We start from the raw sequence: 12,964 nt of genomic DNA on the forward strand, positions 1-12,964 counted from the left end.
GAAATAGCGAGGCATCTTGAGGGGAATTGCTTGATAGAGCAGACACAGCACGATTTCGTTAAGGGGAAGTTGTGTCTGACAAACTTATTGGAGTTCTATGAGGATGTGTCTAGGGCGGTGGATAGAGGAGAGCTGGTGGATGTGGTCTTTCTTGATTTTCAGAAGGCGTTTGACAAGGTACCTCACAAGAGGTTATTGCAGAAGGTAAGGGGGCATGGAGTTGGGGGTAGGGTGTTAGCGTGGATAGAGGATTGGTTGTCAAATAGGAGGCAGAGAGTGGGGGTCAATGGGTGCTATTCGGATTGGCGGTTGGTGACTAGTGGGGTGCCCCAGGGGTCGGTGCTGGGGCCTCAGCTATTTACCATTTATATAGATGATCTGGAGGAGGGACCGAGTGTATGGTGTCGAAATTTGCTGATGACACCAAGATTGGTGGAACGGCAAATTGCGCGGAGGGTGTGGAGAGTCTGCAGAAGGACCTAGATAGGCTGGGCGAATGGGCCAGGAACTGGCAAATGGAATTTAATGTTGGCAAGTGCGAGGTGGTCCACTTTGGTAGGAATAATGGTAGGAAGGACTATTACTTACGTGGCGAAAAACTGCAGCAGGCAACGGTGCAGAGGGACCTCGGGGTCCTTGTGCATGAGTCGCAAAAACCCCACCTGCAGGTGCAGCAGGTGGTCAGGAAGGCTAATGGGATGCTGGCCTTCATAGCGAGGGGGATTGAATATAAAAGTAGGGAGGTCTTGCTGCAGCTGTATAGGGCATTGGTGAGGCCGCAGCTGGAGTACTGTGTGCAGTTTTGGTCGTCGCACTTATGCAAGGATATTTTGGCCTTGGAGGGAGTGCAGAGGAGGTTTACTAGGCTGATACCGGAGTTGAGGGTTTGAGCTATGAGGAGAGGCTGAATAAACTAGGCTTGTACTTGTTACAGTTTAGAAGAATGAGGGGAGATCTCATTGAGACATATAAGATGATGAATGGGATGGATAGGATAGAGGTGGAGAGACTCTTCCCGCTCAGAAAGGACAGTAGGACTAGGGGACACAGCCTCAAGATAAAGGGGGGGCAGTTTAGAACGGAGTTGAGGAGGAACTTCTTCACTCAAAGGGTGGTGAATCTCTGGAATTCTCTGCCCGTTGAAGTGGTGGAGGCTGCCTCGCTAAATATTTTTAAGACGCGGGTTGATGGGTTTTTGATAAGCGAGGGGATTAAGGGTTATGAGGAGAGGGCGGGAAAGTGGAACTGAGCCACGACAGATCAGCCATGATCTTATTGAATGGCGGGGCAGGCTCAAAGGGCTGGATGGCCTACTCCTGCTCCTATTTCTTATGTTCTTATGTGTCCAAAGGTTAGAGGGACTAGCAAGGTAAACATGTGGGATTGGGGTTTTAGGATTGGGGGTAGAGAATTGGGGGTGGGTGGTGGGTAAGATGCTCTATCAGAGAGTTGGTACAGATCTAATGGGCTGAATGGCCTCATTCTGCATTGTAGGAACTCTATGATCATATACACTGGAATCCAGTTAACCCACCTTCAGCCTCACAGTCTGAATGATTCAGTTATAATCCAACTTCTGGGTACATTTCCACTCAAAGAAATCCCCTATAAAACCAACTCTTTATTTTAAGTCAATCAAATGAGTTCCTTTTTAAAGGTAACCTAACCGTTGATATCATCTATATGGATTTCAGTAAGGCGTTTGACAAAGTCCCTCACGGTAGGCTGGTAGAAAAGGTTAAGGCACATGGGATACAGGGACAGGTATCTAGATGGATTGATAACTGGCTAGGCAACAGGAGACAGAGAGTAGTAGTGGAAGGGTCCTTTTCTAGCTGGAGGTCTGTCACCAGTGGTGTGCTGCAGGGCTCAGTATTGGGACCTCTTCTCTTCGTAATATATATAAATGACTTAGAAGAGGGCGTACGTGGTGTGATCAGCAAGTTTGCAGATGACACCAAGATGGCAGGATTGGCAGATAGCGAGGAGGATTGTCAGGCGACACAGCAGGATATAGATAGGCTGGTATATTGGGCAGATAGATGGCAGATAGAATTTAATCTTGACAAATGCAAGGTGATGCATTTTGGAAGGAATAATGCAGGGAGGAGTTACATGATAAAAGGTAGACCAATTAAGAGTATAGAAATACAGAGGGACCTGGGAGTGCAAGTGCACAAGTCTCTGAAGGTGGCAACCCAGATAGAGAAGGTTGCGAAGAAAGTTTACGGAATGCTAGCCTTTATAGGAAGGGGTATAGAGTATAAGAGCTAGCGTCTAATGCTACAGTTGTACAGAACGTTGGTTAGACGGCATTTGGAGTACTGCGTCCAGTTCTGGTCACCTTACTACCGGAGGGATGTGGTGACCCTGGAGAGGGTGCAGAGGAGGTTTACCAGGATGCTGCCTGGTATGGAAGGACTGGGTTATGAGGAAAGATTGGGTAAACTGGGGCTCTTTTCCTTAGAAAGACAGAGATTAAGGGGGGATCTGATAGAGGTGTATAAAATAATGAAGGGGATAGATAGAGTCAACAGTGGCAGGCTTTTTCCTAGATTGGAGACAAATATCATGAGGGGTCACGAGCTAAGGGTGAGGGGGGAGAAGTATAGTTTGGATATTAGAGGGAGGTTTTTCACACAGAGGGTCGTGGGGGTATGGAATGCACTACCAAGTAAGGTGGTGGAGGCAGGCACGCTGGACTTGTTTAAGGTTTACTTGGATAGGCACATGAGTGAAACAGGGATGGAGGGTTATAGGAGACGGTTTTAAAAAGGGTCAGAGCCTCGGGACGATACTGGAAATATAATGCTGCATGTTGATGTTTTGTCTCTTTTAACCCACAGGTGTGTCAGTCCACCTTGTGTCTAATGAGGGGCATGCACACAGTGGGTCGTGCGTGGGCTGCTCTTGGATGTTTCGAGAGTGGCCTAGTACTTCGTGTCGTTGTGTGTGCTTAAAACTGGACCAGCAGATGGGCACCACAACAGCTCAGTGATTATCACTGCTAGCTGTGCAGATACATGGATTTGGGCCAGTGTCTGTGGGAGTTTGCGCATTCTCCCTGTGGTTGCATGGGTTTCCTCCAGGTGCTTCGGTTTCCTCCCACACCCCAAAGATGTGCTCTTAGGCTGATTGTTGTAACAAATTGTCCCTAAACTATTCCCCCCGAATCTGGTTTCCAATGGGGGTACCATATGCATACACACGGGTCAAGGTGGGTGTAGGAAAATGCTTTTAAGATGGCGGCGCAGGCTCGTTGGGCCAAAGGGCCTGTTTCCCGTGCTGGGTTGTTCTTTGTTCTGAAAAGGTACTGCAGGCTATAAAGTCCCCTCTCATTGAACCTCACAGCTAGTCACTGGCCCATTAATTGGATCATCCAAATAGTCCCATTCTCTTGTACTTTGGCCCTAGACCTTCAAATCAGTCTTATTCAATTCCTTTTCAGAGATGCTACTGAAGTTGCTTCCACCAGCCTTTCAAGCAGCGCACAGCAGATCACAACAGCTCTCTCTAAAAACATCCTCCTCCCTAGCCTTTCGCCAATGATTTTGAAAGGGTAGCCTGGGCAACTGCTGTACTGTAAAATCTAGTAATCAATTACAGTTTTAAAATAATTGGGAGAAAATATTAGCAAATCTAAATCTCTGCACACCTAGAGTTGTAAAGCTGTAGAATTCAATATGGAGGGAAGGGATCACAAAGCATTGGGTGAGAGACAAAAGGGATCAAACCAGGCATAGTGAAGGCCTTTCACACAAAGTTGTGAGGCTGCAGAATTCAATTCCGGATTAGTGACTGAGTTTGAAACCTTCAAGATGAGGTCAAGAAAGGGAAGAAGAAAAAAAATGGGGTTGAGGGATGTGGGAACAGAGTGAGTAAATCAAACGAGGATTATTGGCTCATGTGAAGGGTAAACATTAACCTGGTTTGGAAGAGTCGGACTATTGGCTTCCTTGTTGTAATCCCTCTTATTCTGTGTGTAATAGGATCCTCACTGAGGTAAATAAAATATTAAATGGCATTGATAAAATCAAGACAGATTAAAAAGTGAAATGATAAAAGTTTAAGTTAGAAACAAACATAAAAGATTTTTAGTCAAATAGTGATTTGTTTTAGAATAATTTGTGAAGAACAGGAATAGGGCCAAAAATATTCAGAATATTGATGCTCTAATCATGGCTGAGTTTGAATATTGAGACAAGGTTCAACCTGTTACAGAAGGAGCACAACATTAAGTTAACACAGTGCATTGGCCATTTGACTATTACCTGGAAGAAGTTCATTTCTGTGTCATTGAGAATCCCATCATTGTCCAGGTCGGAGATGTTGAAAATTCGAGTCAGGGCTTGAACACACGAAGGTTTCAACTAAAACACACACAGCTTCAAGAGTCAGGGACAAATGAGCAATTTCATTGGGGTCAAATGCAGCCTGACCCCCTAAAACAATATTTGCCAGATAACAGCCAGAAAAGCGTTGGCTGCAGATGTGCTAAGTAATTAGAGCCACACAGGTTTGAAGAACAAAATTAGTAATGCAGAACCCTTCATTTGACTGTGATTCATTTCAGATAAATCAGTGTGCTTTCCTTCCCACTTTTAGATGTTTTTTGGCTGAGATACAGGCAATTATCATCACTGTGCCAACAATATGAGAAAGTGACCTTTATTAAAAAATTAATTCTCTCAGTGTGGGAGGCACTGGCATTTCTTACCAAATCTTGTTACTCTGAGAATATGGCACTGACGGGCCTTCTTCTTGAACCACTGCATTTGTTGTAGCAGTTTGATACAACTGGTGAGTGCTAGGACATTTCAGAGGGCAGTTAGGAATCAGGCACATCAGTATGGGACATTGGTCCAGGCCAAGTAAGGATAGCAGGTTTCCTTCCCTAAAGTTAACCAATCAGGGTTAAGACAATTAGACAGCTTCATGGCCACTTTTACTTATACCATCTCTTAAATTCTATAGTTTTTACAAAAAATTCCAAAATTGCCATGGTGAGATTTGAACTCACGATCTCTGTAACATACAAGGTTTTAGATTCCAGTTTTCCCTCTCTCTCACCAACTAGGTAGACCAGTGCTCACAGGTTAAAACCAGCTCTGAACCCAGAAACAGCCGCCATAAAGGTCTGACATACCACCGGTGAAGCATGGAGACCAGAAGGTACCAGGTTCAATAAATGCAAGTATTTTAGAACATAAGAAATAGGAGCAGGAGTAGACCAACTAGCCCTTCAAGCCTGCCCCGCCATTCAATAAGATCATGGCTGATCTGTCGTGGCTCAGTTCCACATTCCCGCCCTGTCCCCATAACCCTTAATCCCCTCTCTTATCAAAAACCCATCAACCCGCATCTTAAAAATATTTAGCGAGGTAGCCTCCACCACTTCAACGGGCAGAGAATTCCAGAGATTCACCACCCTTTGAGTGAAGAAGTTCCTCCTCAACTCCGTTCTAAACCGCCCCCCCCCCCTTTATCTTGAGGCTGTGCCCCCTAGTCCTATTATCCTTTCTGAGCGGGAAGAGTCTCTCCACCTCTATCCTATCCATCCCATTCATCATCTTATACGTCTCAATGAGATCTCCCCTCATTCTTCTAAACTCTAACGAGTACAAGCCTAATTTATTCAGCCTCTCCTCATAGCTCAACCCCCTCAACTCCGGCATCATCCTAGTAAACCTCCTCTGCACTCCCTCCAAGGCCAAAATATCCTTGCGTAAGTGCGGCGCCCAAAACTGCACACAGTACTCCAGCTGCGGCCTCACCAATGCCCTATACAGCTGCAGCAAAACCTCCCTACTTTTATATTCAATCCCCCTCGCTATGAAGGCCAGCATCCCATTAGCCTTCCTGACCACCTGCTGCACCTGCAAGCTGGGTTTTTGCGACTCATGCACAAGGACCCTGAGGTCCCTCTGCACCGTTGCCTGCTGCAGTTTTTCTCCACGCAAGTAATAATCCTTCCTACCATTATTCCTACCAAAGTGGACCACCTCGCACTTGCCAACATTAAATTCCATTTGCATTTCCTGGCCCATTCGTCCAGCCTATCTAGATCCTTCTGTAGACTCTCCACACCCTCCGCACAATTTGCCTTTCCACCAATCTTGGTGTCATCAGCAAATTTCGACACCCTACACTCGGTTCCCTCCTCCAGATCATCTATATAAATGGTAAATAGCTGAGGCCCCAGCACCGACCCCTGGGGCACTCCACTAGTCACCATCCGCCAATCCGAATAGCACCCATTGACCCCCACTCTCTGTCTCCTATTTGACATGATGTGGGTATGCCAGCGTTGGACTGGCGTAAACACAGTAAAAAGTCTGACAACACCAGGTTTTAGTCCAACCTATTTATTTGATAATATTCTCACAAGCTTTCGAGGGGTTACCCTCTTCGTCAGGTGAATGGAGAGTTCTGGCCTCAGACAGAGCATATACAGCACAGACAGTTTAGAGATTACTGATTAAAATGCGAATCCTTACACCTAACCTGCGTTCAAGACCTGAAGTGGCTGACAATGACATCTCTTTATCCTATTTGACAACCAGTCCTCTATCCACGCTAACACCCTACCCCCAACTCCATGCCCCCTGACCTTCTGCAATAACCTCTTGTGAGGTACTTTGTCAAACGCCTTCTGAAAATCAAGAAAGACCACATCCACCGGCTCTCCTCTATCCACCGCCCTAGACACATTCTCATCGAACTCCAGTAAATTTGTCAGACACGACTTCCCTTTAACAAAACCGTGCTGCATCTGCTCTATCAAGCAGTTCCCCTCAAGATGCCTCGCTATTTCCTCCTTGATGAGCCATTTAGGGCGGCACGGTAGCACAGTGGTTAGCAATGCTGCTTCACAGCTCCAGGGTCCTGGGTTCGAGTCCCGGCTCAGGTCACTGTACGTGTGGAGTTTGCACATTTTCCTCGTGTCTGCGTGGGTTTCCTCCAGGTACTCCCGTTTCCTCCCATAGTCCAAAGATGTGCGGGTTAGGTTGATTGGCCATGCTAAGAAATTGCTCCTTAGTGTTTAAGGATGCGTAGGTTAGAGGGATTAGTGGGTATAATATGTCGGGATATGGGGGTAGGGATTGTGTTCGGTGCAGACTCGATGGGCCAAAGGGCCACTTTCTGCACTGTAAGATTCTATGAAACTGTGATAAATTAAACACAAAGAAGTTTATTTTGATAGCATTTTTAACCTCAGGACATCCCTAGGTCATTCTCAGGTAGGCAAACTACGGCTAGTGGGGTATCCCAAGGACTAATGCACGCTTCCCAGCTAGTCACAATCTGTATCAATAATTCAGATGTGGGGATCAAATAATACTTTGAAGTTTGCTGATGACACAAAACTTGGTGGGAATGTGAGTTCTCAGGAGGATGCAAACAGGCTTCAAGGGGATTTAGACAGGCTCAGTGAGTGGACAAGAACTTGGCAGATAATTATAATGTGGAGAAATATGCAAATATCCACTTTGGTAAGAAAAATAAAAATGCACAGTATTTCTTAAGTGGTACGTTAGACCTTTATGGGGGCTGTTTCTGGGTTCAGAGCTGCTTTTAACCTGTGAGCACTGGCCTATCTAGTTGGTGAGAGAGAGGGAAAACTGGAATCCAAAACCCTGTACGTTACAGAGATCTCACCATGGCAATTTTGGAATTTTTTGTAAAAACTATAGAATTTAGGAGATGGTATAGGTAGAAGTGGCTATGAAGCTGTCTAATTGTCTTGCAAGATTAGAAGTGTTGATGTCCAAAGGGACCCAGGTGTCCTTGTTCAAAAATCACTGAAAGCTAACATATAGATACAGCAAGCAATTAGAAAGGCAAATGGAATGCAGGCCTTTATTGCAAGAGGATTTGAGTACAGAAGAAAAGAAATCTTACTGCATAAGAGTCTTGGTAAACCTGAACATTGTGTACAGTTTTTGTCTCCTCACTCAAGGATGGATATATTTGCCATAGAGAGAATGCAACAAAATTTGATCAGACTGATCCCTGGGATGGTAGGATTGTTCTATGAGGAGAGAGGCCTTTATTATCTAGAGCTTAGAGGAAGGAGAGGTGGTCTTGTTGAAGCATACAAAATTTTTATAGGGCTCAACAAGGTGGATGGGGAGTAATTTCTTCATTCAGAGGATGTTGAATTTTTGGAATTCTCTAGCCCAGATGGCTGCGGAGGCTCAGTATTTGAGTATGTTTGAGAGAAACTGAAAGATTTCTAGATCTTAAGGACATCAAGAAATATTGGGATAGTGTGGGAAAATGGCACTGAGATGAAAAATCAGCCATGATTCAATTGAATGACAGAACAGACTCAAGGCTCCTATTCCCTATGTTTGGATGTTCTAAAGCATTTTACAGTTAATGAAGCATTGGCACTGTTATAACAGAAATAAACAGCCAATTTGTGTTCAGCAAAGCTCCAAAACATCAGTGTGATAATGATCAGATCATAGAGTTTTACAGTCCAGAAACAGCCCCTTTGGCCCATTGTGTCTACAATGACCATCAAGCATCAATTTATTATAATCCCATTTTCCAGAATTTGGTTCGTAGCCTTGTATGCTATCATAATTCAAGTGCTCCTCTAAATGCTTCTTAAATGTTATAAAGGTTCCCACCTCTACCACCCTTTCAGACAGTGAGTTCCAGATTCCTACCACTCTCTGGCTGAAAAGATTTTCCTCAAATACCCTCTAAATCTCTTGTCATTACCTGAAATCAATGCCCCCTGGTTTTTGAACCTTCTACAGGGGAAAAAGTTTCTCTCTAACTCACCTATCTATATCCTTTATGATGTACAGCTCAATCAGGTGCCCCTTCAGCCTTCTCTGCTCTAAGGAAAACACCCCCAGCCTTGCCAGCCTCTCTTCATAGCTGATTTGTAGGTGTTGGCTAAGGGACAAATGCGGGCCAGGACGCCAAGAGAACTTTGCTGCTGCACTTTGCATGGTGCTGGAAAATCTTTTACTGTCACCCAAGGGGGCAGAGAGGGCTTTGCTTTAACACCTCATTCAAAAGACAACACCTTCACCATTTTATTGGCTTGAGGTTGCATTTGTTTGGTGGTATGTACTACCAGCCAAAGCGACATACAAGCAGTGCACAAGACAGCATGGCTAAAGGTGATACAGCTCTGTCCAAAGGAAAGTAGTGTTACTGCATTGTGCTGCTGTTACCTGCTTATCTTCCGGATTGTAAAGGGGTGCAGTTGGATGCAGAACAGCCTTCTGTGCATAGAAGAACAGCTCAGAAATATTCTTCAGATTCTTAGCAGAGCACTGCAGGAGATAAAGAAACATAATGTGTGAAACCATGGTATGTGAAGGGTGAGAGAGAGGGGAGAGGGGGAAAGAGATAGGACATAGGCAGATCCAGAAGGGCATCATCATCAAGAAAGAAGGTCAACTCTTCCCAGCATCCTCCATTTCTGTCCATTAAGCAAGTGTGAATCTGGCAAACTGACTGAAGTGAGACACATCACTAATAACCTGTTGAGATAAGAATTCAACATATCAAAAATTCATAGAATCATAGAAACCCTGCAGGATAGAAAGAAGCCATTTGGCCCATCGAGTCTGCACCAACCACAATCCCACCCAGGCCCTACCCCCTTATCCCTACATATTTACCCGCTAATCCCTCTAACCTACACATCTCAGGACACTAAGGGGCAATTTTTTAGCATGGCAAGCAACCTAACCTGCACATCTTTGGACTGTGGAAGGAAACTGGAGCACTCAGAAAATTCAAACTGAGAAATTGCAATCTAGTCTCTCACGGTGAAACTGGACATCATGGGCACTGGTTACTGGGAGTGGTTTACTGCTTTTTAATGGGTGAAAAGGTGGAAACCGAAGATTTGAATCCACAGCAGCCTTCTATCAAACAGCTTGCAGCCACATGTTTGCATTTACCAAGTGGACACTAAGATGTCAGGATTATGGGCAAAATTAGTTCATTTTGTCTTTTAAGGAAGGAAACCTGACATTCTTACCCGAACTGGGCCTATATTTGACTCCAGTCCAACACCAACATGGTTGACTCTTAACTGTGATCTGAAGTGGGTGAGCAAGTCATGCGGTTAAAAGATCACCTTGTCAGAGCAACAGGGAGTAGGCAATAAGTGCTGTCCCTGCCAGTGGATTGAAAGGAGGATGAGCAAATTGACCATGGCATTCTCTTCAGAGCTGGAGAGAAAATTGCAGTGGGAGGGGAAAGATCCAGTTGTTGTGGCCCATGTGGGTACTAATGACAGGGACAGGGATAAGAAAGAGGTTCAGTGCAGACAGTATGAACAGCTAAGGGTCAAATTAAAACAGCATCACATATGTAATAATCTCTGAATTATTTCCTCAGCTACAAGCAAATTTACATAGCAAAAATAAGATCAGAGAGATGAATGCATGGCTCATATAGTAGTGGGAGAAATGGATTTCAATTCATGGGGTCCTGGTACCAGTACTGGGGAAAAAGGGACTATAACGGGATCGGTGTCCTGTGAATTGAATTGAGTCGAGGCCACAAACAAATAAGCCATGATCTTACTGAATGGCAGAACAGGCTCAAGGGGCCAAATGGCCTACTCCTCACAGCCGAGAACATATGTTTTTAAAAGTGTACTTACAGTCCTGGGGAAGTACGCAGTATCAGAGATTTTCACATTGCATGTCTCACCTCCACACAGGTCTCAATTTCCATGAATTGGTTCATGATGGGTAGAATCGCTTCCATGGAACTGGCTCCTTGCAGGTCTGATTTGTTACCCACCAGAATCACCGGAATTCTGGGAGAAACAAATGAGAAATCAAACAGAAGATTAAAATAAATATTTGAAGCAACATGTGCCAGCAAAACAATTGAACCAGATCACCTATAGTCTCTACAATTCAATTACTAAAATTTCAGGTATGTCATTTCCCAAGCCCCAACAAGGTCTTCACAAGAATGAAATCAGAACAACTTGGACAGCAAAGCAAGTAATATTAGGGGAGAGAAAGAGTTGGGTTTTAAAGAGAAGATATGTGGGGTGATTTAATGGGGAGAATTCCAGAATGGCACTGTACTCCTGAGAGGCAAAAGGACCTGCTCCTATTTCTATAATTACCACTATTCCTTTGGCACTGGGGAAGCACTACAGTCAAGCACAGAAAACGTGGACTTACCTGTTGCCCTTTTCTGTACAGCCATTTACCAAAGGAATCCATTTACTCTGGATCTGGAAAACACCAGCACGAAAACAGTTTGATATTTCCATCTGAGTACAACTAAACAATCGGGGTTAGAGAATGCCACAGTAACCACATCAGTGAGAGTATGTTTAACCCACTTACCACAGCAAATAACAGTGCTTGCTTCACTTGTTCTTGCATTCTCCATTAAACCCAGACTGAGTTGGATAAATTTTATTTCACCATTGGGGATCAAATTGGCATTTTTATCCCGCTTTCAAAATGTTCCCCATTTTCTTACAGCCCAATAATCACTTTGAAAAGATTTATATTTTAATTGGGAAAGTGTGTAGAGCTCCACACTAATTGTGACATTCTTGGAGTATTATATATAATGCACAACATAGAAACAAGCCATTTTGCTCAAGGGGTCCATGCCAGTGTTTATAATCCACTTCAGCCTCCTTTCACCCTCCTCATCTTGCCTTATCAATATGTTCTTCGGTTCCTTTCTTTCTCATGTGTTTATCTAGCTTTGTCTTTAAACGTATCTACATTGTTCATTAAAACCACTCCCTGTGGTAGTGAGTTCCATCAAGAAGTTTCTCTAGAGAATTCCAAAGTGACACTGTATTTATTAGTATTGGATTTATTATTGCTTATTGGATTTATCAGTGACTATATTATACTTATGATTCCTGGTTTTAGTCTTGCTCACATGTGAAACATCTTATTTACATTTAGTCTATGGAATCCTGCATTATTTTCAGGACCTCATTTGGGTCACCCTTCAGTGTTTTCTTTTCTAGAGAATAGAGACCCAACCTGTTCAGTTTTTCCTGATAATTAAACCCTTTCAGTTTGTATTCAATATCAGAATGTGTGTATTCACAAAATATGAAATCCAGGAATGAAGCTCTCCAATTAATGTCGCTGTATCTGAGGCTGGGACAGTGATGTGCAAGTCTATTCTGGTCCACAGTTAGGATGGTGGCTAAGGCAGTGAGTTCAAAACCCACCATGAAATTCAATTCAATAAAAAGCATTAATGACTAGAGTAACCCCATATAAAAACTCAATTAGTTCATTGATGTCCTTTCCAAAAGGGAACCTCGTCTAGGCTGCTAGTCAAACCATACATTGGCGAACTCAGTTTTGATTCAGGTGCCAACCAACAAGTTATCAGGTTTATTCAATTAAATTTGCCAGGATAGGATGTGAACTCAGGATAACTGGGTCACTAAACCAGTAACATAAGAACTAAACTACCATCCTGTGCATTTCTACATTGCCTTTCACAATTCCAGCAAGTCCCAAAGTGTTTTATACTCAATGAAGTACTTTAGAAGTGTGTGTCATCGTTGTAGGAAATGTAGCAGCTCCCAAAAATAACGAGATAATGACAAGAAAATCGGTTTCATTAATGTTGGTTAAGGGATAAATATTGGTCAACATATCAAGGAAAACTCTCCTGCACTTCTTCGAAACAGCGATTGTGGGATGCGTTATTTCTACCTGAGGGCGGACAGGACCTTGGTTTAAGTTTCATCTGAATGCAGCACCTCACTTAGTGTGGCACTAATTGTATCAGCCTTATGTCTCTGGAGAAGAACTCAAACACTCTCAGAGGGCAGTTCTGAGAGAAACATGCTTAAGTGAGGTGCTGAAGGAAATCAGCATTGGAGAAATGGTTTTGGGGAAACTGATGGGATTGAAGGTAAATAAATCTCTAGGTCCTGATAATCTTCATCCCAGAGTACTTAAGCAAGTGGCCC

At 43.8% G+C, this 12,964-nt stretch overlaps 1 protein-coding gene across 2 annotated transcripts in view; it reads right to left on the reverse strand.

Annotated features, from left to right (window-relative positions):
• LOC145355006 (mitochondrial Rho GTPase 2-like) overlaps positions 1-12,964 on the reverse strand; it is a 46,179-nt gene that overhangs the window by 19,387 nt on the left and 13,828 nt on the right. For both annotated transcript variants that reach the window (XM_080206762.1, XM_080206763.1), the window contains exons 6-9: positions 11,184-11,236; positions 10,696-10,804; positions 9,198-9,299; positions 4,272-4,370 (exon numbers count right to left, since the gene is read on the reverse strand). In XM_080206762.1, coding sequence (XP_080062888.1) covers positions 4,272-4,370; positions 9,198-9,299; positions 10,696-10,804; positions 11,184-11,236 — 363 coding nt within the window. The remainder of the gene's footprint in view (positions 1-4,271; positions 4,371-9,197; positions 9,300-10,695; positions 10,805-11,183; positions 11,237-12,964) is intronic.

This window comes from Carcharhinus amblyrhynchos, chromosome 18 (assembly GCF_965287045.1).
Source record: "Carcharhinus amblyrhynchos chromosome 18, sCarAmb.v2.hapA, whole genome shotgun sequence".
NCBI classification, from domain to species: Eukaryota; Metazoa; Chordata; class Chondrichthyes; order Carcharhiniformes; family Carcharhinidae; genus Carcharhinus; species Carcharhinus amblyrhynchos.